This window comes from Sorex araneus, chromosome 1 (genome assembly GCF_027595985.1).
Source record: "Sorex araneus isolate mSorAra2 chromosome 1, mSorAra2.pri, whole genome shotgun sequence".
In the NCBI taxonomy this organism is placed as follows: domain Eukaryota; kingdom Metazoa; phylum Chordata; class Mammalia; order Eulipotyphla; family Soricidae; genus Sorex; species Sorex araneus.
Window position 1 is genome coordinate 241,130,108 of NC_073302.1, and position 25,815 is coordinate 241,155,922.

Consider the following 25,815-nt stretch of genomic DNA (forward strand, 5'->3'; position numbering starts at 1 on the left):
AGTAGTCCACTTGTCTTGCAAGTGGAAATTCTGAAATTGATTCCCAGCATTATAAAATAAATAAGTAAATAAATGCAGGAGTTACACATGCAAGCCAACTTAATTTCCAGTCTGATTCATCATCTTTTTAGCTAAAAGACTTAGCTAAAAGTCTTGCCAACTAAGAGAGTGAGTCTTAGATATTTTTTTATTTTGCCCTAAAACAAACAGGATCACTCTTGGCTCTGTGCTTAAGGATTACTCCTGCTACTGCTTGGGGGACCACTTGTGTTGCCAGGAATCAAATCAGAGGTGATCTTATGTAAGGCAAGTATCTTAACCTCTGTACTATATCTCTGGCACTAGATTTCTAATTGGATAAAAGAGTTTCATCTCACTCCATCTTCAAGTCAAAAATTAATCAGTCTGAATTTTGGTGCACTTGTTCCCAGGCATGAATGTCCATATATTTTGTATATTGCATATATTATATTTGTATATTGCATGTTGTATATAAATGCGTTGCATTTATATACACACATATACTATAATCTTGTATACATATATATCACATATATGTAATTTAACATAGTTTATTCTACATTTTTATAGCCCATTTAAATTTTCAACTTTTTGAAAGCATACTTTTAATGACTCCCATTTTTTGTTCTAAAAGTTACCCATTCTGTATTTCTTTTTTATAATAAAATATCAAATTGAAATCTATGTACTATAGCAATCAACAACTGACATTTGGGGGAAAATAAAGTGAATTAATTTCAAGGTACTGACTTTGAAGCATTTCTATTTACAGTGATTTAATTGTGTGTTCTCCCCACCCTGCTCCAAATATTTTGTTTTGTTGGTTAGTTTGGTTTGGGGGCTGCTCCTGGCTCTGTGCTCAGAGGCTATGTCTGGTGGTGTTCTGTGAACCAGGTGTGGTGCCAGAATTTGAACCAGGGTTTTAGTCACAGTTGCATGGAAAGCAAGTGCCTTAAGCTCTCCAAAATTTTTTAAATTTAATTTTATTTTGATAAAGTTGTTCACAATAATTCATTACATTTAATAATCCCACCAGCATTGCACTGTCTAACCACCATAAGAGGAAAGTGTGTCAAGATTGTTGTATTTCATCGAGCCATTAAATCCTTATATAAGGGATTACAAACATGTATGTAAAAACCAAACAAACGTATGTTTCTCTTGGTACATCAGTGGGGTAGAGTATGAGAGGTCACTCCAGGAATTCTGAAATTTAGAATATGATTATAGAGCAGATTGACTCATGGGTAAGACCTATGTCACACTCTTCTGGGATCTTTATTTCAGAGTCTCTGGATCTTGGCCATTAATAAGATTATATGGCACCAGGGGAAATTTGTGGGTGTGACTGCCAAACTATTGGAAAACATGGGAGCTGGGGGAAGGAGGCCCAGTTCTATTCTGAATGAGCTTGGAGATTTCAGTCACTGGTCCCGCATACCTGGGTTTCTCTGCATGTTTCCTCGTGGGTGAAGCTTGTCTGAGCCTAAGGAGAGTGATCGTGAGCAAGGTGGCAGTTTGGTTCTGGAGGTTTTCGGTTGCTGGGGTTCTGCTGGGGCAGGGAGGGAAACCCAACCCACCCCCTGTGAGTCTCCCTGGTGATGATAGCCCGGTGCAGGATTTTCTCTGCTCCCCTAAATATTCTGGATCCTCAGAAGTGACCTTATATGCAGCTAGCATCTTTACAGAAGTCATAGGAGTCATCAAGTTATAAATTAGGGTCATCTAGTCCAATATGACTGATTTTCTCACAAAAAGGTAAAAGTTGAACAGAGAAACAGATATTCACTCACAAGGAGACTCTATGTGATGATAAGAACAGAGATTAGGAGTGTGACAGAGGGTAAGGAAGGTCAAAGACTTCCCCAAGGGCTGCAGAGATAGTACAGCAGATAAACAGTTGTTGTACATGGCTAACCATGTACTATGTTATTGTAAGATCTAAACTATAATTTTTAAAATACATACAAGGCTACAGATGTAGCACAGGGATTACGGCACTTGCCTTATGTGAGGCTCACCCCAATTCAATTTCCCAACATCACATACAATCCCCTGAGCACCACCAAGTGTGACCCCTTGAGCACAGCCAGGAGTAGCCCTGGAGCACCACCAGATGTGATCCAAAGTCTAAATATATAAGCATAATATCATTATTTTAATACATAAATTTTAAGCAATATCATTAAATGTCAAAGATAAAACCAGATGTCATATTTTCCCAGTTATTTATTTTATTTAAATTTTTTTTTGGTTGACTTGACTCAGAATCCAAATAAAATTCTTGGTGGGGAAATGGATCACGCCTGTCAGTGCTCAGGGCTTACTGCTGGCTCTGTGTTTAAGGATCACTGATGGTGGGGCTCAGAGAACAATATGCAGTGCTGGAGATGGACCTGGGGTCAGCCTTGTGCAAGGGGAGTGTGCAAGACTACCTCCTGCAGTACCAAGCAAAATTCTTATGTTTCATATTTCAAATAGTCAATGTATCCTCATAACTTCCAAAGGTCTGGAATGTTCTGATAGTATTCTGGCATCATTGCCATGGTTGGTCCTACATTTCCTATAAATTGATAGCTGGATCTGGAATCTTAATCAGGTTCAACTACTTGTTTGGACAAAACTGTTTCATTAAAAAAAACTGTTTCATAGGTGAGGGGCCAGAGATATAGTACAGTGGGCAAGATGACCTGGCCAGGGTTTGATCCCCAGCATTCCACACAGTCCCCTGAGCACTTCCAGGAGTGACTTCTGAATGCAGAGCCAGGAGTAATTACTAGTATTTCCAGATGTGGCGCAAACACACACACACACACACACACACACACACACAGAGGTTACTTAATAGGTGGAAATGTTGCATCATATTTTCTTTCATTGTGAAATACAGCATACAGTAGTAAATATATATATATATATAACTCAAAGAATAATGATAAAATAGACATCTGGCACCCATCAGAGATTCAGAAACAGTAGAGAGGAGCAGGAGAGATAATGCAGGGGTTAAGACACTTGCTTTGCATGCAGCCGAACTTAATTAGATCCCTGGCACTACATTTGGTTTCCAAGCACTCTCAGGCAAGACCCCGAGCATAGAAGCAGGAGTGGCCTCCAAATAAAACATTTTGAAAACTGATAGCAAATTGTCAGTACCCTACAAATCCTGGTTTGTCTTTCTGATTAATACTCTTCTGCCCAAGCTAGTACATCTAGAGATTAAGCTCACTCTTATCATTTGTGGTAATCATTTCTTCATTTTATTTGCCTATGAAAATATTGTTTGGTGTTACTTTTATGTCTGTTACTCTTATGTCTGCTTTCTCTCTTCAACATTATATTTTTGAGATTCATCTTTACTGTTTCAAGTAACTTTAGCTCACTATTAAAATTCTGGTTAGTATTCTGTTATAGGAATATACCCTATTGTTTTGTTAATGAACATTTAAATTGTGCTCATTTTTGGTAATTAAAAATGATTACAAATGATTTGGTTCATTAGTAATGATTATAAGTCATAATGTAGGAACTTCTTGTGCATTTTTTGTACATATGTGAAGTTTATCTAAAGTATATACACAGGGACGAAACTTCTGTGTGTGGGGTTTGCACATGTTCAACTTAGTAAGGAATGCCAACTTATTTTTCAAAGCTTATACTGCCTGCAATTTAAAGTAACCCATTGCTCTGAAACCTTACTAATGCTCAGTGGTGACAGATTTTGCCAATTGGTGGGTTCAGATGCTATACTAATAGAAGATGTGGCAGACAAGACTGATGGAATGAACACGTATTTTGCATGCAGGAGGTCTGGGTTTAACTCCTAGGACTACATGATGCCTCCACCATCCACCCCAAAACAGCAGGGAGTAAGCCCTGAGCACTGCCAGAAACAGCCCAAAATAAAATCAGTTAATTAAAAGAAAAATATATATAACTAATCATCAGGGAGATGCAAATAAAAACAACAATTAAATACCATTTCACACCACAGATACTGGTACACACCAAAAAGAACAAAAACAACCAGTGCAGGCATGGATGTGGGGAGATAGGGACTCTTGTTCATTGTTGGTGGGACTGATGACTAGTCCAGCCTTTTTGCAAAATAATATGGACATTCCTCCCAAAACTAGAAATTGAGCTTCCATATGACCCCACAATATCAATTCTGGGAATATATCCCTGGGGTGCAGTAAATCAAAATAGAAATGACATCTGTACTGTATGTTCATTGCAGCACTTTTCACAATAGCCAGAATCTGGAGACATTCCAAATGTCCGAGGACAGAAGACTGGTTAAAGAAACTTTGGTACATCTACACAATGGAATACTATGCAGCTGATAGGAAAGATGAAGTCATGAAATTTGCTTATAAGTGGATGAACATGGGAAGTATCATGCTAAGTGAAATGAGTCAGAAAGAGAGGGGCAGACAGAATGACTGCACTAATTTGTAGAATATAAAGTAACATAATATGAAACTAACACCCAAGGGCAGTAGAGACAAGGGCCAGGAGAATTGTTCCATGGTTGGTAGCCTGCCTAATGAGCTGGGGGAGAAGGCAGCTGGAATAAAGAGGGGATCAGTAAGTCAATAATGTTTGGAAGGATTGCTCTGGATGGGAGACCGTGTGGTGGAAGTAGATAAAAGACCAAACATAATGGCCTCTCAGCATCTGTATTGCAAACCATAATGCCCAAAAAGAGAATGAGAGTAAGAGAGAAATTGTCTGCCAAGAGGCAGGGGAAGAGGTGGGATGTGGAGGGGAGTACTGGGGACATTGGTGGTAGAAAATGTACAGTGGTGGAGAGATGGATCAATATATGACTGAAATTCAAACATGAAATTTTTGTAACTATCTCATGGTGATTCAATATTTAAAAAATGTGTAAAACTAAGCTATGTCTCTGATGCATCAAGTTCACATGAATATCAATCAAACAGTCCTTGTACTTGTCCTTATATTTAGGAAAACATAGGACTTCATTTTTAGAAACAACTTTTAGGCATTTCACCTGTAAACTGGAGTACCGAGGATCGCTTGCAAGGCAAGTGCCCTACCCACTGTATATCTCTCTGGCCCCTATCCCATTATTATTGTTCACCTGTTCATCCATGGGTGTATATTGAATTGCTTCCACCCTTTGGCTCTTGTGGAAAATGAGTGTGGGGGTACAAATATTTCTTCACAACCTTACTTTCAATTCTTTGGAAATGCACCCGGAAATGGAGATTCTGGATTATACAGAATACAATACTAAATCGCTTAGAATTTTTGACAAACTCGGCTTTTCATAGTAAGCAACTCATATGTAATTTGATATGCCTTTCATATGTAAGCAACTCATAGTAGGAAAAATTGAGGAGTAACTGTTAACGATCGCAGTTTATTAGAAAAATACCTAAAATCATCGAGAGACTGGGCTTCTTAGCATTTACCAGCACTGCAAAGGCTTTGGACCCCTCCCCCATGTACGGGGTGCTTGACAAGGACTAAGCGAACACTTGGCTTGCGAAGGTCAAAGCGCACATTAAGGACAGATCCAGACGCACATCCAGGGATTTCCCGTCTCCAACACTATTGAATGTTCAAGAACCTTCAACCTGAAATATTATGCGATGAAGAACAAGAATTACAAAACGGATCATTCAAAACAGCCTCTGGGAAGCGACACCTCCGCATCTGGCTTCCATTTCTATGGCCTGCCTTGGTTGGCATTGAAATCCCGCCGCTTCTCTGCCCGCCTCTGCTTCCTGCCTCTTAGGAGCTGTCAGGGGCGACGAAGGACGCCAGTCCGTGGCTAGGACCCAGCAAGAGTGGCCAGAGAACCCTCTGCTCGCCGTGCGCTGTCCAGAGCCGCACGCGTGTGGCGCGGGTTGAGCCCAAAGCCATCCTGGGACCTCGGGCGCACGCGAGAGCGCGGAGGAGAGGAAGCGGCTCCTCTGCTGGCCGCAGGCTCCGGAATCCCCAGGAGACCATCAGGGGGCTCCCGAGGAAAGCCCCCTCCAGCCCGGGTCCGCAGCGGGAGCCGTGGGGCGCGTGCGTTCTCCGGCTGAGCCGCGCCCATCTCCCCCGCCCGGGGTGGCGGCGGCCGGGCGCAGGGGAGCGCGGGCTGCGGACCGCGGCGGGCACGTGGGCACGGCCGCAGCGCTGCGCCAGGCACCAGCTGGGCTGTCCGGCTCGGCCCAGCCTCTCGGCTGGCGCCTCGGCCCCCGCGGGTGGGGACAGGGATCCTCCCCCCGGCCACTTTGCACCAGTCCGAGGGAATGTGCGGTCGGTGACGCGCATCCTTAAGCGAGCCACCTGCAGCGCGGGGCGCGCCGCTCCGGGCGGCATCGCGGGGCTGGGCCGGCGCGGCCTGGGGGACCCCGGGCTCTGGAGGCCATGCCGGCGTCGGCGCGCCCTGGCAGCCGGCTGCAACTGCTCGGTAAGGCCCAGCGCGCCCACTCGCGGCCCCCACCCGGCACGGTGGCCCTGGGCGCGCGCTCCTGCGTCCCGGCCGTCCCCTCGCTCCTCCCCGCGCTCGCTCCTCGCCCCGTGCCCGTGCCCGCGCCCCTGCCACTCGCTCCGCACTGGCCCGCGGCCCCCCGCCGGCGGCCCCAGCCCTCGTCGCGGCCTCGCCCCCAGCCCCGCGCGCCCGCCCCGCCGACCCCGCCGCAGCGCGCTCCGGGTAGGCCGTGCGCGGCTCTGCGGCCCGCGGGGTGACGCCAGGTGACCTGGGCTGGTGCCTGCAGCAGCCCTGGGTGCCGCAGAGCCCGGGGGTGGGGCGGAGAGGGTCTTGATCGTCCTCCCTTTGAGTTCAGTGGTCTGGAGCGAAGTGGGATGGGGAAAAGACTCCCTGGTTCTGCCCTAGAACGAGCCATCCTGGGGAACGACCCCCGCCCCGCCGAATTTCCCCGGGATCAACGAAGAGTTACTTTGGGTGACATGATGCAAATCGGATTTACAGATGCAATGGCTACCTGCCCCTTCTCCGCCTCCTGGATTTTTGTACTGCCATGAAATCCCTGGGGGGTTTTCAAGGACTCAGCTGACTTCCCAGTGATTTGTTGGGCAGCTCTTGGTCTGGGGCTGGGAGAAGATCACCTTTGACCCAGTCATTTATTTGGAAAGATGAGGAGGTTGAAGGGTTTGGGGTGAAGGAGACCGGAGTGGGTAACCCGCCCGCCCAACCTTGGATTCTGATGCTAGTTCTGCAATCTTGGGGCTCTCCCCAACCTTGCTCCCGCACCCGCACGGCCCCCAGGTCTGTTCGGTGAGTGAGGCCGTGTAAACCTCTGCAGCTTCCACACTCCCAGAGTCAAGCCTCTGCCGTAAATAGAGAAAATATTTGCCGTAAAGGCTTGCAGGAATTGTTTCCAGTAGCTTTGTGACAGATCATTAGGACGTATTGGTAGGAAATGTAACATAAGTGGGGGGAAGAATGGGAACACAAAGATCGTGCATTTCTTGAACATTTATCATTGTAAGTTGGTAAATGTATACATCAAATATGCAGTACAATATGTTTTTTTAGAGTACGAATGTAAAAAGCGAGCAGTTTCATATGCCGTTAATCAATATGCGGATTTTCAGTAGCATACAAAGACTTTCTAAAAGTATGAGGATTAATACAACTGTATTTAAGATGCACTGACCTTTAATATGTGGGAACATTTTTAGAAATTTCAAACCACCAGTTTTTCTAAACGAGGTATAGTGTGCCCATATCAAATAGGTACAAAACTTAAGTCTGTCCTTTATTAAGTCTGTGCTTGCCCATATTACCAACATCAGATCAAGTTGTAGAGCAATTTTATCTGTACTCAGCAAATCTGGTCAATTTCTCCAAAAGCTGACACTGCTGTGACTTCCAATAAGAAGGTTCACCTGTTTTGCATTTCATATAAGCCACCAAATACTCTTCTGCATTTATTATGTCTAGCTTCTTCCACACCTCTTCGTGAGGTGGGATTCAACCTCATCCTCAATAGCAGTGGCCTTGTACTAATGCTATTCCTTTGCAGTCGCAGACTACGTACTTGATCCTTTCTATTGTCAAAGAACATGTAGTTTGTTTCCAATGACCATCCACTTTATCCTTGCTATTGCTGAACAACAATCAGGTTGTTTCCAGTTTGGAGATTATGATGCAGCGCAGTACTATGTACATTCTTATATGTGTTTTTTGGTGGATGGACATGACCATTTCTGTTAGTACTATCCCCACAAAGCCAACATGTTCATTTTGTTGATTCTGTCATGTTTTCCAAAGTGGTTGTACCAGTTTACACTCCACCCATTGCCTCATATCTTTGCCAACATTTGATTTTGTAGATTTTCTAAAATTGTGGAGGGAAAAACTTAAAAGTAAACTTTTAGGACTGGAGTGATAGTACAGTGGGTAAAGCACTTTCATGACATATGACTGACTAGACTTGGTCCCAGCACCCACATATGGTCCCCGAAGCGTTGCCAAGAGTGATCCCTGACTGCATAACCAGGAATAAGCTCTGAGCACTGTCAGGTGTGACCCCAAAACCAGATAAAAACAAAACAAGTGACTTTAAAATGTGTAAAATACTTAGAGTCCTTGATCCATACTAGATATGGTTCACATTTAACTTATTTTGTTAAGTTCTACCTTTTGTGAATAATGTGGAAATCTTCTAAGTAAAATTTAAAAAAACAGAAATATATTCTTCATGATCTTCAGTGTATTAGGTAGAATAGCGGGGGTGGGTGGGCATTATAAAGAAATGTTACTATTTTCTTTCACTGATGTCACAAAAATACATAATCAATGTCTGAAAATTAATACATAGAACATCAGAGCTGCCATTTTTGTCCTTGTTTCTTCTCTTAGTTTGTATTTTTTTTCTTATGACCTACTAACCTAAGGCAGATTGTTCCAAAGGTAAAGGGAAGAAATACAAGGGGAAGATTGAGATTAACAAGACACCAATTCTGTTAATCTGATTTAAGATTCCCTCCAATGCTAAAAGTCTTCTGAGTGTTGTCATCATACAAGTTTAGATTAGCTTTTCATTAGGTAATTGATAACTATTTATAGTAAATCTTCCTGTGAGTTTAATTGTGAACTACTTAGCTTTCAATTTAGAAAGTGACACTGATTTTCATAATTATAAAGGTACTTTCAGTAACTATAGTTATCAGGAAAGGGCTTTTAATCTCTTGTTGAATTTTCCTGTTGTTTAAGAAATAATCAGAGGGCCAAAAAAAATGTAAAGAAGGAAAATTTGCTTTTATTTAGGGAAGATCTCGGATAGGAAAGAAGAGAAAGCATGCATAAAAAAAATAGTTGACAAACGTCTATTGAATTCCTAATTTTGCCCTAAGTACAAGGGGTAAAAAGGTAAAAGAGATTGAGTGGGGAAACTTACGTATAAGCAACTATTCCATTCTATCTTAGAAATGCATGGTCATTGCCTTTCCCCAGAAGAAGCATTTGGCACAAAATTGGCTTTAGGTTACTTAAGTCTTCCAATGCAGTTATTATGATCACTACATATCTGTAAATAAAAAATATTGTGTTTCAATGAAGAGTGTTTCAACCAGGTCAGAGTTTTTAAGCAATCTCAGGGTTTTTTGCTCCTAAAATGACTGAAATGGGAATATGTTGTACTTAATGGTTGCAAGAAAGACACTGTTCTTCCACTTAAAATAAAGCTAATGGACTTTCCAGAGTTAAATATGACCATCATTTAGATCTTAGGAACAAGTAATCTACCAAATGTTTCTTTGAACAAATTTGTTTATTAAATTTTACTTCCAGAGAGAATTCCTGGTGACTGGAGAAGCATCCAGATAGTTCAGCCTCCTGACTTTCTTTTTTGTTCCTCTAATCTTGTCATCCTCTAATGAAAGGTAGAAAGCAATATGGCAAGAGCCCTTACGATTCTACATTTAAGATCACCATCTTGCTGACTTCCCAACTCGCTCAATAGATATTGGCTGGATCCTTGGGTAAAGAGTCTAATTTATGAGGCAGGGATATAGCTCCAAGACCTAGTATGCAGGAAACAAGCATCCCAAGCCTGCAGCAGCCCCTGGGTGTGGCCCTCAAGCCAAAACCAGAGTAATTCAACCAATAGCAAATATTCTAGAAGAAGTAGGTGATCTTGATTCTGGAAGGAACCCTGCAGAAAAAGAGTGAAAGATTGGGGGAAGGCAATTGAGAGGCTTGAAATTAGCTGCTCTGGTTTTATAATCTGCTTAGTGTGGTTTTGCCATATTGTGTTTCACTCTTCACTCACTCTGAAGCAGCAGACTGGTGAATATTGAGGTAGGTGACTTTGTCACCATAGAGCTTTTTAGTGTTTATTATGAGGTTTTGTGATCGTAATATTTTTTTCATGACTCCCAAAAGAGCTCCAGCCACTTTTTATTTAGGTAGCCATTATTTTATGTCCTAAGAGTATTCTGTCTTGGGGTATTTGATAAGCTTTAAACCTAGGTGATTTGATTACCTTTGGCCGATATCTTTTGGTGGTATCACACATTGTCCTTCAAGTGATGGAAAATTTTGCACAACTCACTCATGGTCATTAATTTGAATCAAACAATTCTATTTTATTGGATACCAACACATTTGGAGGAAATTTAAAAATAATACGAAGTATACACACAGTGTTCTTTTGTGGCTAGGGGAATTGCATAAGATCCCAAAAGAGGAACTATTGTTATTTTTTAGGCTAAACAGTGAAAACATTTTTTCACTCTTGTCATTGTAAGGTCAATGGGTGGTTAAGAGTTCTCTGTGGAATTAAAACAGGGTAGTCATTATTACTTATAGTGAGTGTATTTTGATTTTGAGCTATTCACTGAGTTCCAGATAGTTAGTACTTTGCTATCAAATACTTTGAGTACAATTTTCCTGATACTAGAGGTTATATTCTTGGAGGTAAATTAGGAGTGATAAATTAGAACTTACAAACAAGTTAGCAAATACGGTCTTTACCATGGATTTTTCTATGCTTAAGTTCCTCATTGACTTAAAAATAAAAAGGGGAAGGGGAGACGAAATATCCGAGCCCTTCATCAGCTAATACCTATGAAGAACAGCAGCCTTCCTAGCTAGGCGAGTGTTTGCAGAAAGATGTGAAAATTTTGGGTTATTTGTTTTATTTGGGAGGAGCCACACCCTCCAGGTCTCCAGGTTTACTCCCAGCTCTCTGTTCAAGGATCATTCCTGGCAAAGCTTGGAGGACCTATGGAGTACCAAGGATTGAACCCAGGTTGGCTGCAAGCAAGGCAAGTACCCTGCCTGCTATATTTTCTCCAACCCCAAGATGTGAGAAGTTTGAAGAGCTCATTGAGAGTCACAGGAATTTCCTTTATTTCCTTTATTCCTCTATAGTTTCTTAGACTGTCTCGAGTTCCATGATTTCCAGGACTATCGGGGTCATGGAATACTGGTTTGTGCCTTCCAAGAGCTCAATATATGGTTGGGAGTGTCAACAGGAAAGGGTCAGGCATAGGAAAGGGGAAAGGTGGAGCAACTCAAGAACAGACTAGACCCAGACAGAGTCTCTAAACCCAGACTGATAAAACAAGAAAAGTGTGATGACTTCAAGAGAAGCAAATGCTGCCCAAAGGACCAGAGAGATAGTGTGGAGCTTAAGGTACTCACTCTAGCATACGGCCTCTGCTAATCTCCAGCACCTCCTGGTCCCCTCGCAATGCTAGATGTGGGCCAACCCCTCTCCCCCCAAAAAAGACAACGGAAGGGAGAAAACCATCCCTGCGAAAGGGAGAGCAAAGAAAAACATGTGGAGGATGACAGTCTGGATTAAACAGAAGTTTTGTTTTCATTCCAGTTTTCTGGTACACGGCATAGAAAGTCTGCAGAATTTGAGTAATTGTCACTTAAAAGTTGAAATTCTGAGAATTGTTGGGTGATTGCTCCCTGGACAACTTTAAAGAAAAATCAAGGTTACCCAGGGCACAATGTCTAACATGTGCAGAATGTTTCATGATTATAATAAAGGAAGGACACTTGTTCTTTATCATATGATCTAGGAGTTCCCGAACTTATTTGGCCTACCACCCACCCCCTTTCAGGAAAAAAAAATTACTCCATTGACCCAGAAAATCTACATTCTTTAAGTAAACAGAAAATGCCCCAGTTGTTCCTGAAACCATTACTGCCCCACCTCCACAATCCCAGCATCCTTGAGGGATAAGTTTCACCCACTTTGGGAAAGATAGCCATAGCCAGGAGGCTTTGGATGGATTTCCCCAGGTCCACTATATCCCAAAGGAGATGTGTCTATGCACATGTGCATTTCAGGATGCTTCTTTGAAAAGAATAATTGCTTTCATCAGATTTGCCAAGGGATCTGGAACTCAAGAAAAAAGAAGGGGGTCCAGAGAGAGGGAGAAAGTAGAGCAGGGTACTTGCCTTGCATGTGAACAACCCAGATACCCCGTATGGTCCCCTAAACCCTGCCAGGAGTGATTCCTGAGTAGAGAGCCAGAAGTAAGCCCTTAGCACCACCAAGCATTGTCCCAAAATCTAAAAGAAAAGAAGAGAAAAAGCAAGAATCACAGCTGCAGGTTGTTGAAGGATGGTAAGCAGAGGAGTGACATGCTCTGATTTGGGTTTTAGGATAGTTCTGGAGTCTGGATGGATTATGGCTGTCGACAGTCAGGACTATGGCAGGCAGTCCGGTTAGGAGTTGTTGGCACTAACCCAGAGACAGTCCAGGGCTTAAAAGAAGGTAGTAGAGCAGACTGCAGGGTTACACATAGATTTGGGAATTATCAAGAAGTAAAAATGTGAAGGTTTGGCAACTGCTTGGGCAATGGGAAGTGAGGGGATGGGAGGAGCCAAAATGACTTCTGGATTTCTGGCTTTGGCCACAGTAACTATGTTGCTGGTATCGAGAGAGAAGATGGAGGAGGAAGTAGGTTTAGGAAGGAAAAGGGGGGAGTTCAATCTGAGTTAAAAGCTCCAGGGGCCTCCCAGATATATAGTGACACGTGTGCTTGGGCTACTCACCAGGAAATTTGGAACTCACCAGGCAAGGGAAGGGAGTTAAAATTCCTGAGAATTTACCAAGAAAGTCCATAGAATGATGCATGGGGGAAATGAGCCTTTCTAGTAACCCTGTTTGAAGGAAAAAAGGATATTGATGTGGTTCTTTCATACTCAGTGTTACTGATCTCGGTGGACTCAGGGGTGAAGATGGAGTTAGAAGACGCAGCCAAGGCAGGAATAAGTAAAAGAGATAAAAGAGAAGTATATTCTCACGGTGGATAATGAAGAGAGGGAATCAACTTTCAAAGCAGTGCATATAGGAGAGCATTCAACTGCAACATTCTCCTCCTGGAGTGAGTGTCACATCCCATGGGCTAAGGTTCAGAGCCCTCCCTGAAGTCCTTCATCAGAAAGTCATTCACAAATCCGGGTGAGTTATCACCCTCTACATTTCCAGGACCCAGGCTAAGGAGATTGGGTAGGTTGCTTCTGGGTGCTGGATTTGTTCTGACCCTTGTGAAGATCAGAGGGTGCTTCCCCACGTTCAGAAAAGGGCAGAGACACTCCTCTCTGGGCAGAGATAGTATTGAGTACTCAGTCACCCTAGATCAGCAACTTTGAGTTCTAAGCATGCGAGGGATGGAGGCCTGAAAATAGTAGCAGAAACATCTGCCAGTGGCCTGCTGGTTCTGGTTCTGGGAAATGATTTCTCCAGGAAGCTTGGAAGCAATGGCCACACAGACACATTATTCTGCAACTTCAGCTACAGACTTGCAATAGCAGGTGCCACACTTAGTGGCTGGTGGCATTTGACTCACAAAAACACTTGTTGGAATGCCAGTTAGAAGGCCGATATTTTCATTCAACCCCAATTTTCTCCTCCTGGAGAGAGCACTGGGGAGAGAGCATTATATCCCACTGGCTAAGGTTCAGAGCTCTCCTCCAGTCCTTCAGACAGTCATTCACAAATCCAGGTTTGTGCTATTATCAACCTTCTACACATCAGGTTCCCATGACCCCTACTCAGGTTGAGAAACTTGCTAGAGCAACTTAGAACTCAGGAAAACAGGTTACTTAGGAGGCTGTCAGTGCCAGTTGAAGAGCTGCACTGGGACCAGTTATAGGACTGGGGGGGGGAGGAGTGGAGGAGAGGGTGCCTCCATGCATTTTCTTGGCACACATATTCTCCACAGTTTGCGGGGTTTTGCCTAGAAGCTCTCAGCTCTCTCTGGTCAAGAATTTTTATTTATTTTTAAATTTTAAATTTTTATTTTTTGTTTTTTACGTCACACTCAGCGATGCACAAGGGTTACTCCTGGCTCATACACTCAGGAATTCCTCCTGGAAGCACTTGGGGAACCATATGGGATGCTGGGACTTGAACCCGGGTTGGCTGCTTGCAAGGCAAATGCCCTATTCGCTGTGTTATTCCTCCAGCCCCTCTGGTCAAGAATTTTTAGAGACTGTTAAATACACCTACAAATCTGAGTCTGTGCTGGAAGGGGGAGAACCTTTGGGACATTCATGGAAGAATGCTGACTCATGTGATGGCTATGCTGTTGGAACACTGTACAGCTGAAATGCTGTTACGAATTGTATTGCCAAGGGGATGGAGAGATAGCACAGAGGATAGGGCACTTAACTTGCATGCGCCTGACCTGGGTTTGGTCTCTGACATCCAACATGGTTCCCAAGCACTGCCAAGAGTAATTCCTTACGCTTAGTGCAGAGTGAGGAGTAAGCCCTGTGCATTGCTGGGTATGACCCAAAAATGGAAAAAAATTTAAAAATCATATGGTTGAGTCTGGAACAACACTTCAGTGGATAGGGCATTTACCTAACATGGGTCTGGCCTGGGTTTGATTCCTGATACTCATATGGTCCCTCGAGCCACTAGGAGTGATCCCTAAGCCTAGAGTTAGGAGTAAGCCCTGAGCACTTCCAGATGTGATTCCCAAACAAAGAAATGTGTGTCAGTCACAGTGCCTCAATAAAAACTGAGAAGGAAAATATCAAGAATTTTGCTTGAGTTCTAGGGACACAGCTTTAAGGACTGTGATTGCTTTGCATGCAGCCAACTCAGGTTCCATCCCTAGGATAAAATAGGTCCCTGAGCAAGGTTGGGAGTGACCCTGGAACACTGAACAGAAAGTAGCCCTGAACAGCCCCTGAACAGCACTAGTGTGTCCCCTGGACATTGTTTTTAGTAGAATGGACTCTGCAGCCCATCCTCCTCCCTCTGTGCCTGTAAACTTCCACTGCTTACCCAATCTGGCCATTCTGGGACAACTCTGTTCTGTGGTGTCCAGCGTCTTCACCCAAAGAATTCTCCCCCATTTCATTTGGTGAATCATCTCCTTAAATATTTTGTCTCCTTTTCAATTAGGTTGTTTCCTTATTCATGGGTTTACATTATTATTATTATTATTATTATTATTATTAATTATTACTATTTGCTGAGCTCAAACCCAGGACCTGACACATGCAAGCTAATCACTCAACCACTGAGTTACACACCTGGCCCACTGTTTTTACTATAAGGCTTAAAACATTCTTTGAATATGTTGTAAGCAAGTCTTTATGAGATAAGTGGTTTTGAAACCATTTTTATGTGGGGCCAGAGAGATACTACAGGGGTTGCAGCATTTGCCTTTCATGCGATAGACCTGGGTTTGATTCCCTTCACCACATATAGTCCTTTGAGCACCTCCACGAGGAGCCCATGAGCACAGAGCCAGAAGTAAACCTTAAGCAATGTTGGGTGTGGCCTGCAACACACACATTTCCGTAATATTTGTCTTTTCAATATTATCTTTTTGAAGAATAAAAGTTCATAAGTTTAATGAATTCTACTAGTGGAAAAAACCCTACACACTGCTTGGTCCCACCTAACAGGTTAAAAGCAAAACATAAAGGGAACAAAGTATTTATTTATTTATTTATTTTCACACAATTACTTTTTTTTTAATTTTCATTTTTTATTAATTCACGGTGAGATACAGTAACAAAAAGTTCATGTTTGAACTTTGATCATACAGTCATCCAACACCCATCCCTTCACCAGTGCACATTTTCCACCATCAAAATCCCCAGTTTCCCACTCCCCCTCCCATTTTCCATACCTTCCCCTGCTTGTGTGACAGACAATTTGCATAGTATTCTTTCTCTACTTTAGTTACCTTCAATATTTCGAGACCAGTCCTACCTCCCCTTGTATCTGCCAAAAATACAAAATACATAACAAGCAGTGTTTTGTACTGCTTGTTATGAATGTGCCACGCTTTAGGAATTCTAATATTTTAATAATTAGGGTCTGAAGAAATTGCTGCCGCAGGTTGCTCATGTCCGAGATTCCTGTGTGTGTCTCTGGATTGTGGCCACGTGGGAGCTGGTGCTTCTTGCTGGCTTCTAGAAAATGGCGACCGCTGGAGCTCTTAGAGGGCAGGTGGTGGGATGGCACCTGCCCCCATCTGGAATGGCCTAGCAGAGAATTTGACTATTGCAAAGTCCTGGGCCATCTCTGCCGCAAGTTGCTCGGATCCAAGATTTCTGTGTGTGTCTTGAATGTATGTTTTTGAGTACATGTGATAACAATCTCCAGTCACTGCTCAAGTTATTTGAACTGGGATGCCACATCAACTGCTAAACAACAGCAACTGTAAACCATGTGCAAGAGTTCAGACCAAAGAATATACTTTCAGGGATCATTTCTACAGTTTATTACTAGAGAAGTTTCTCTGATTCTGCAGAGCGCCTGAAACCATGAGAAGAGCCAGAGGATCATCTCCTGAGCATGAAACCTGTTCTAGGTATTGCTTTTGCAGCTGCCTTTTACATTGATGATCATTCTTCTCTTCCCTAGGAGAGGGAGAGGATGCAGTCTGAGCATTTTTTTGTATATCAGGAAAGGTCTCGGCTGTGCGGTTTGGAGAAATAGTCCTGGTCCCCACATACCCGAGCCATGTTTGTAGAAGCTCATGGTTGCTGGGATTCTATCTGGACAAAGTGGGGAGATTGCACCTGCTGCATCTGGGGCACCCCAGTGTTACTGATTCAGTTTGGGGTCCGGAGCATTCTTCGGTGTTGTGGTGCCTGCCGGCCAGGATACTTCACTCATATTTATTTTTATTGAATCACTATGAGATACAGTTACAAACTTTCATGTTTGAGTTTCAATCATACATGATGAAACACCCATCCCTCCACCAGTGCACAGTCTCCACCAACAATGTCCCCAGTATGCCCCCCCTTTCCAACTATCCCCCTGCCTCCATGGCAGACAATTTCCCATATCCTCTCTCTCTCTCTCTCTCTCTCTCTCTCTCTCTCTCTCTCTCTCTCTCTCTCTCTCCCTTTTGGGCATTATGATTTGCAATAGAGATACTGAGAGGTTATCACATTTAGTCCTTTATCTACTTTCAGCACACATCTCCTATCCCGATTTCTCCAACTATCATTGACTTAATGATCCCTTTTCTATTCCAGCTGCCTTCTCCCCCAGCTCATGAGGCAGGCTTCCAACTATGGAGCAATATTCCTGGCCCTGTCTCTACTGTCCTTGGGTGTCAGTCTCATATTATGCTATTTTATATTCCACAAATGAGTGCAGTCATTCTATGTCTGTCCCTCTCTTTCTGACTCATTTCACTTAGCATGATACTCTCCATGTCCATCCACTTATAAGCAAATTTCATGACTTCATCTCTCCTAACAGCTGCATAGTATTCCATTGTGTAGATGTACCAAAGTTTCTTTAACCAGTCGTCTGTCTTGGGCACTCAGGATGTTTCCAGATTCTGGCTATGGTGAACAGTGCTGCAAAGAACATATAGGTGCAGGTGTCATTTTTTTTCTTTTTGGGTCACACCCGGCAATGCACAGGGGTTATTCCTGGCTCTACACTCAGGAATTACCCACGACGGTGCTCAGGGGGCCATATTGGATGCTAGGAATCGAACCTGGGTCGGCCGCATGCAAGGCAAATGCCCTATCCGCTGTGCTACTGCTCCAGCCCCCCGTCATTTTTACTGTGCTTTTTTGCACCCTCGGGATATAGTCCCAGGAGTGGCATTGATGGGTCATATGAAAGCTCCATTTCTATATTGACATTCATTTTGGAGGAATGTCCAAATTGTTTTCCAAAAAGGCTGGACCAGTCGGCATTCCCACCAACAATGAATAAGAATCCCTTTCTCCCCACATCCATGCCAGCACTGGTTGTTATTGTTCTTGTTGATGTGTGTCAGTTTCTCTGGTATAACATGATATCTCATTGTTGTTTTGATTTGCATCACCCTGATGATTAATGATGTGGAGCGTTTTTTCATGTGCCTTTTGGCCATTTTAATTTCTTTTTTTGTGGAAGTTTCTGTTCATTTCTTCTCTCCATCTCTTGATAGGGTTAGAGGTTTTTTTCTTGTAAAGTTCTACCAGTGTCTTGTATATCCCGGATATTAAGCCACTATCTGATGGGTATTGCGTAAATATTTTTTCCGATTCCATGGGCTCTTTCTGTATTTTGGTCACTGTTTCTTTGAGGTGCAGAAGCTTCTTAGTTTAATGTAGTCCCATTTGTTCATATTTGTTTCCACTTGCTTGTTCAGTGGTGTTTCATCCTTAAAGATGCTTTAGCTTCAATGTCCTGGAGGGTTCTGCCTACATTTTCCTCCATGTACCTTATGGATTCATGTCTGATATTGAGGTCTTTAATCCACTTTGACCTGACTTTTGTGCCTGACATAAGACAGAGGTCAGAGTTCATTTTTTTGCAGGTAACTATCCAGTTTTCCCAGCACCACTTGTTGAAGAGGCTTTCCTTGTTCCACTTCACATTTCTTGCTCCTTTGTCAAAGACTAAGTGATCATATATTTGAGTGTCTGTGACAGAATATTCAACTCTGTTCCATTGGTCTGTGGGTCTGTTTCTAGCCCAATACCATGCTGTTTTAATTACTACTGCTTTGTAGTACAATTTGAAGTTGGGGAAGATGATGCCATCCATCTTCTTTTTCGCAAGGATTGCTTTAGCTATTCGTATGGGGTTATTGTTCCATATGAATTTCAGGAGTGTTTTGTCTATTTTTTGAAAAATGCCATGGGTATCCTGATAAGGACCACATTAAATCTGTATAGTATTTTGGGTAGTGTTGTCATTTTGATAATGTTAACCCAAGGAGCAAAGTATTTATAACAAATTTAATCCCATAAAAAAGGATTCAAGAAATTTAGCAGAATATAAAAGCATTTAGCAATAAGAGTAATTCACATTGTTTAGTAACCAATTTCAAATTAGCAAATAAGGGGTAAAAATTAAGCCCCAAGAGAAAAGTCAGTCATCCACAAGGGACTCAAATTACATACATAATATAGAATTAGGGGAAGAACATTAAAAATAGTTGTCTTAACTGTACCACATGTATTTCTAAAACTCTTAGGAAAGACAGTAGACATAATGTAAGAACATGGTAGAATAATCACACAAATGGAATATTTAAAACTACATCACACTGGATGAGACTGACAGATTAAATGATTAAAAAAAGATTAGTAATATTCAAGTTATATTGAAGAACACATCAGGGGGTGGTCAAAACAAAACAAAAATGAAAAGAAAAGAAAGAAAAATAAATCAGTGGATGTGTTTCTAGCAGGGAGAGGCCATGATTCTGACGGTGGTTTTCTAGGGTGAGGCTTATCCACCTCACTGCAGGTGCGTGAATCTCTACAATTCCTCCAAACATGGGTAACTACGTACTTTGTGCTAGTGGACACTGTGTTTCACTACCCCCACCCAAATCCACTTATTCCTGAGGCAATCAAGAGAGATACCAAGAACAAATAAGGGCTAAGATACAAGTGGTTAGGACACATCTGACCGGGTTCAGTTCCAGGCACCACATGGTCTCCAGAACCCTGACCCCAACATCCTCTGTGGTGACTTTGGTGGCTCCTCACTGCAGGCCTGAGCTTCATCACATCTTCGGTCCCTTGCTTTGAACTGCCACTCACTTTTAGCCTGGGCAAGATTTGCCATCAGGATCAAAGGGCCTCCTGAGCACTGCTTCAGCCCACCTCCAAAAAACTTATGCAATAATTAGAAAAAAGGGGCATAGGCATCTGCCTTGCAGATGGCAAACTTGGGTTCAATCCCTGGCATCTCATATAGTCCCCGAACTCCACTAAGAGTGATTCATGAGTGCAGAGCCAGGAGTAACCCCTGAACATTGCTGGATGTTGCCCTAAAACAAAGAAAAATAAAGAAAACAAACAGCAACATAATAATTTTTTTCAACACTGCAGTAACATTAGTTTACATCACCATATGTGTTTTAGGAGAGGGGGTTTGTGTCTCTTCATATGTTTGTTATCACACCATGCCCCCTGAAGAGTACCTCCACTGAAGTCTATGGCACTCTTGCATTCTTTTTCCCTACCCCTTTCTTTCTCAGTAACCTCTGTTCTGGTGTCAGAACCTAATGATTTTTTTGTTTTTGTTTGTTGGTACTTTTGCTTTGTTTCCTGAATGTGTTACACAATAAATCAGGATTTAATCCTGATCATATAATAAAACTAATTAAATTTCATAATATACACATTAGAGGTTTTGACATTAAAAAAATAAACAGGGGCCGGAAATATAGTACAATGGATAGGGTGCTTGCCTTGCATGCACCTGACTTGGGTTCGACCCCCAATATCATATGGTCCAAATATGAGCACCACCAAGAGTAATTCCAGCATGCAGAGCCAGAAGTAAGCTCTGAGAATTACCAGGTGTGGCCTAAAAAATAAAACAAAGCAAAGAATAAATAAAAGTTGAAGAGTGGAGGCAGAATACCTATTCAGAAAAAAGCTGGAGAAATTAAAGCATTAGATAAAGTATATTTTATAGAAAATATAATTAGTAGAACAGAGTAATAGGGCAAATTAGTACGACAGAGTAATTTCACAATGCATAAGATTAGATTAATAAAAGATATAAATTCCTAGATATATAAATTCTAAACACTGTGCTTCTAATAACAGAGCTTGAAAATAAACTGAGCGAAATCTGACTTGATTGCAAGGTGAAATGGACAGATCTATAATTATCTTCAGGGGGTTCAACATTTTTCCTTCAATGGTTGATGGAATGCAAAAGAAATTAGATATAGAAGACTTGAACAGTATCAGCCAACTGGCTCTAATTCACATTTATAGAATGTTTCATTTAATGAGAACTGAATCTACATTAACTTTCTTTAACTTTTCTTTTCTTGTGGGGCTTTAGCTAGCATCACTCAGGAATTAGTGCTCAGGGGTTCTCCTGGCATTACTTGGGGGGACCCTGCAGTGCTGGCATTGAACCCTGGCAACCTGCATGTGGAGCATGAGTCTGTTGAGTTATCGCTCCGATGCTGAATGTACATTCTTTTTCAAATGCGTATAATATACTTAACAAGTGTGATTATGTTCTGGACAATAAAAATGTCAATAGAAATTTGGAGCGATTGTGTAGGGGTAAGGCACTTACCTTATGCAACCACCCAGCATTTGATCCCCAGCATCACCTGTAATCCACTGAGCCTCACCAGGAGTGATTCCTGAGTGCAGACCCAAGAGTAAGATCTAAGCACAGTCAGGTATGTTCCCAAAATAGGAACAACAACAAAAGTTTCAATACATTTTAAAAAATGCAAGAAATCCAAAGTGTATCTTGTGACTACAATGGCATTAAATTAGAAATTGGTAACAGAGATACTTGGAAGAACCCCATATACTTGGAAATGAAACAATACATTTTAAAATAATTCATGGATAGAAGAAGAAACTATAATAAATTAGAATATATACTGAACTGGATAAAAATGAAAATATGTCAGAATGCGTATGATGCCCCTAAAAAATTTCCTAAAGAGGAAAATTTATAGCATTAAATTATTATTAAATAAATAGTCCCATAAAAATATAATACTAGAAGTGAAACTATCAAAGACTGAAAAATCAAATCAGTGATCTAAAATTTAAGCACAGAGGGAGAAATAAAAAAAATTAAATACCATGTAAGCAAAAATAAATTATGATCAGAATGAAAAATCATTGTAATAAAGAACAGTAAAATTGCTAAACCTCTAGTCAAATTAATCAGGAAAAAGATAAAGAAAACCTAAATTTCCAAACTTTGTCTTATACTAAGTTCCTCCCCACATGAGGAGTCTCTTTTCCTTTCTTTTTTACTTTCCAATAACTTTTTCTACTTTCTTAAAAAGAAAAGCAAACACCAAATTTCTAATAAAGAGGAAATATCACTACAAAGTCTACAGATATCAAGAAATATTATGGAAATATTATTATTAACAATCTTATGCCTATATTTTGACTTCCATTTAATTGGAAAGTTCCTTAGAAGGCATATACAAGTTTGTAGAAATAGGCTAATGGACTGGAGCACATGCTCTAATTGTTTGATGTCCAGGTTTGGTCCTCAGCACTGCATGATCCCTCAAACACCACCAGGAGTGGCCTTCTACACAGAGCTGGGGGGTTTTTAACTTTACATGACCAGGGGTTCACACTTAGCATGGCTCCAAAACGAACAAAATAACAACAAAAGATACACTACCAAATCTCACTCAGGATAAATTGGTAATATAAATAATTCTATTTACTAAAGAAATTTAATTTATAGATAAAAAGATTTCCACAATAAAAACTGTCAAAACAGATAACTTCACTTAAAAAAGTCACTATCTATTCAAACATGAAACTACATTAATTCTACCCAGCCATTTTGTGAGGCTAACTTTAAGATGTGAAGAACAGAAGATATTAAAGGAATACAAAAGGCAAACCTACAAATCAATAATTACCAGTATTGTTAATGCAAAACTTTTTGGCAATCCTTTAAAATTAAATCGAGCAACATATATAAAGCTAACATCATATTCAACTGGTTCTATTCTAGGAAGTTAAGCTTGGTGAGCTTTGGAAATCACCATAATAGTGTAGTTCACCATAATCACGGACTAAAAGAGAAAAAAACAAAAGCAAACATTTCAGCATTTGACAATTTAAAAAAAAAATTTTATTGAATCACTTAGATAGTTACAAGCTTTCATGTTTGGGTTAAAATCATACAGTGATCAAACACCCAGCCCTCCACCAGTGCACATTCCCCACCAACAATATCCCCGGTATATCCCCCCTTTTCCACCCTCCCCCTGCCTCCATGGCAGACAATATTCCCCATTCTCTCTCTACTTTTGGGCATTGTGGCTTGCAACACAGACACAGAGAGGTCATCATGTTTGGTCCATTATCTGCTTTTGGCACACATCTCCCATCCCGACTGATTCCTCCAGCCATCATTTTCTTAGTGATCCCTTCTCTATCCCATCTGCCCTCTCCCCTCCACTCATGAAGCAGTCCTCCAGCTATGGGCAATCCTCCTGGCCCTTGTATCTACTGCATTTGACAAAATTTAAATGTATCTCAGCAAGCTAGAAATTAAAGTAGTACTCTTCAAACAATAAGATACCAATTCTACTCCTGTGAAAAACCTTTAGCTAACCTTTACTTAATGTCAAATGGCTAAATATTTCCTTCTAAGGTCAGCAATAATTTGTAAAAAAGTACATACATTCTCACTGCTTCTCTTTATTGGTGTACTGGAGATTCTAGCCACTATAATAAAACAGAAAAGAAACAAAGAAATTCTAATTAGAAAAGAAGAAGTAAAATTGTATTTGCAGGTGACACGAAAATCATAGTAACTACAACTAATAAGAAAGTTCTGTAAATTTGTAGGAATTAAGATCAGTGTAGGGCTGGAGAGATAGTACAGCAGATGTGGTTCTTGCTTTGCATGCAATTGACCAAGTTCAATAGCTGGTACCCCTTGATATCCCTAAAACACCGCCAGGATAGTTCCTGAGCACAGAACAATAGGTAAAAACCTGAGCATGCCAGGTTTTTAAAAAAGTATAAGTCAATAATTTTCTACAATCATAAACTGAAGAAAAGAATTAAAATGTGAAATTGGGGGCTGGAGCAATAGCACAGAGGGTAGGGCGTTTGCCTTGCACACGGCTGACCCGGGTTCGATTCCCAGCATCCCATATGGTCCCCTGAGCATTGCCAGGAGTAACTCCTGAGTTCAAAGCCAGGAGTAAGGAGTAACCCCTGTGCATTGCCAGGTGTGACCCAAAGAGAAAAAAAAAAGTGAAATTGGGATAACTATAGGCAAAATCTATACAGTGATTATGGATAAATAATAGCTCAACCAGCTGGAGCATATGCTTTGTATAATGAGGCTTTGCAGGCCAAATCCTGTCAATACCCCTTGCTGCCAGGAGTGACCTTTGAGCATGGGTCTCTGAGTAGCTTCTACAAAGACAGGTGAACCTCCTCCCCCAAATTTGGTACACTGAAAACTGTCAAACATGGCTAAGCAAATTAAAGAGGACCTAAATAAAGATAAATATACCATACTTATATTTTGTAAGTTAGAAATGTTTTTAAATGTCTGTTTTGTGCACATTAACCTAGTCTTTCTATACAACTTGTCTTGAGGCAGGAGCAATAGTACAGTGGGTAGGATGCCTGACTTGATTGAAGCCATCTGGGTTCTATCCCTGGCACCACAAGCCTGAGCTCTCCAGGAGTGATCCCTGAGTGCAGAACCAAAAGTAAGCCCAAGAGCCTCTGTGTGGGGTTCCAAAACTAAAAACAAACAAACAAATAAAAACCCAACTTCTTTCAAAACCCCCGCAGAACTTTTTGCAATGACGGAAAAGCTGATTCAAACAAGAGACCCAGAACAATTTTGAGAAGAGCTAAACTGGAGAACTTACTATACTTGATCTCAAGCATTATTATTAAGCAGGGCATAATGAAACTGGTATCCAGTTACACAAACAGATCAATGAAAAAGTATAAGGATTACAAAACTAGCTCAGAAACATGCCGCTCATTTATTTTTAATGAGGGCACTGTTAACTAAAGTAAAAATGATCACTGCTGTGTGGAGAAGAGGAAGAAAATTAATTTCTCAGAGTTTAAAATTCAAGGTTGAATGGAGACAAAGGCCAACAGAGTTTGTTGTGTTTGTTTTGGTTTGGGGACCACATTTGGTGGTGCTTAGAAGACCATATGTGGAGCCTGGGATTGAACCCAGGCCTCCTGCATGCAAGTCACTGCAGGTGCCCCAGCCATTACAACCTCACTCTGCCCTCAGAGAGTTTTGATTAGCTGCTGCTTCCACATTCTGCCTCTGCCTCCCAGTGCAAATTTTGGTTCATATACAGTTATAACAGGTGGATTATTCTCAGAGGGAAAAATCCCATTAAAGTGGCTGGGCTTAGGAATTAGGCTGGGGGACTAGAATGATGGTACAGTGGGTAGGGCATTTATCTTGCATGTGTCTTGTCTTGTTTGATCCCTGGCACCCCATATGGTGCCAGGGATGGCTTGGGGCAAATTTCCCCCTGAGCCTGCTAGGAGTGATCCTTAAGCGCAGTCAGAAGTAAGGCCTGAGCACTGTTAGGTGTGGGCTAACCCCCATTCACCACCACCACCAACCCCCCTCCTACCTCTCACCCCCACCCTGAAAAAGGAAAGGAAAGAAAAAGAAATTCAGCTGAGAATAGCCCAAAGGACTGTGGATCCTCAGGAGCATGAGAGCCACAGCACTGCTAGGAGCATCACCCCTAAAGCCAGGACCTACCTGGGCACATTGCTGGGTGTGGCCCCCAAATAAAGCAAATTATCACTGAGTCTTTTACAAAAGACTCAGAGATAACAAAGAATTCGTCTTCTGACAGGCTTAG

At 41.7% G+C, this 25,815-nt stretch overlaps 1 protein-coding gene and 1 pseudogene across 1 annotated transcript in view; both read left to right on the top strand.

The window, feature by feature from the left end:
• The first annotated feature begins 6,181 nt into the window (after window positions 1–6,181).
• Window positions 6,182–25,815, top strand: part of FLT3 (fms related receptor tyrosine kinase 3) — a 107,007-nt gene continuing 87,373 nt past the window's right edge. Inside the window, exon 1 of the mRNA XM_012931837.2 lies at window positions 6,182–6,454. Coding sequence (XP_012787291.2) covers window positions 6,412–6,454 — 43 coding nt within the window. The 5' untranslated portion in view covers window positions 6,182–6,411. The remainder of the gene's footprint in view (window positions 6,455–25,815) is intronic.
• LOC129401172 (small nucleolar RNA U3) lies at window positions 16,695–16,895 on the top strand (annotated as a pseudogene).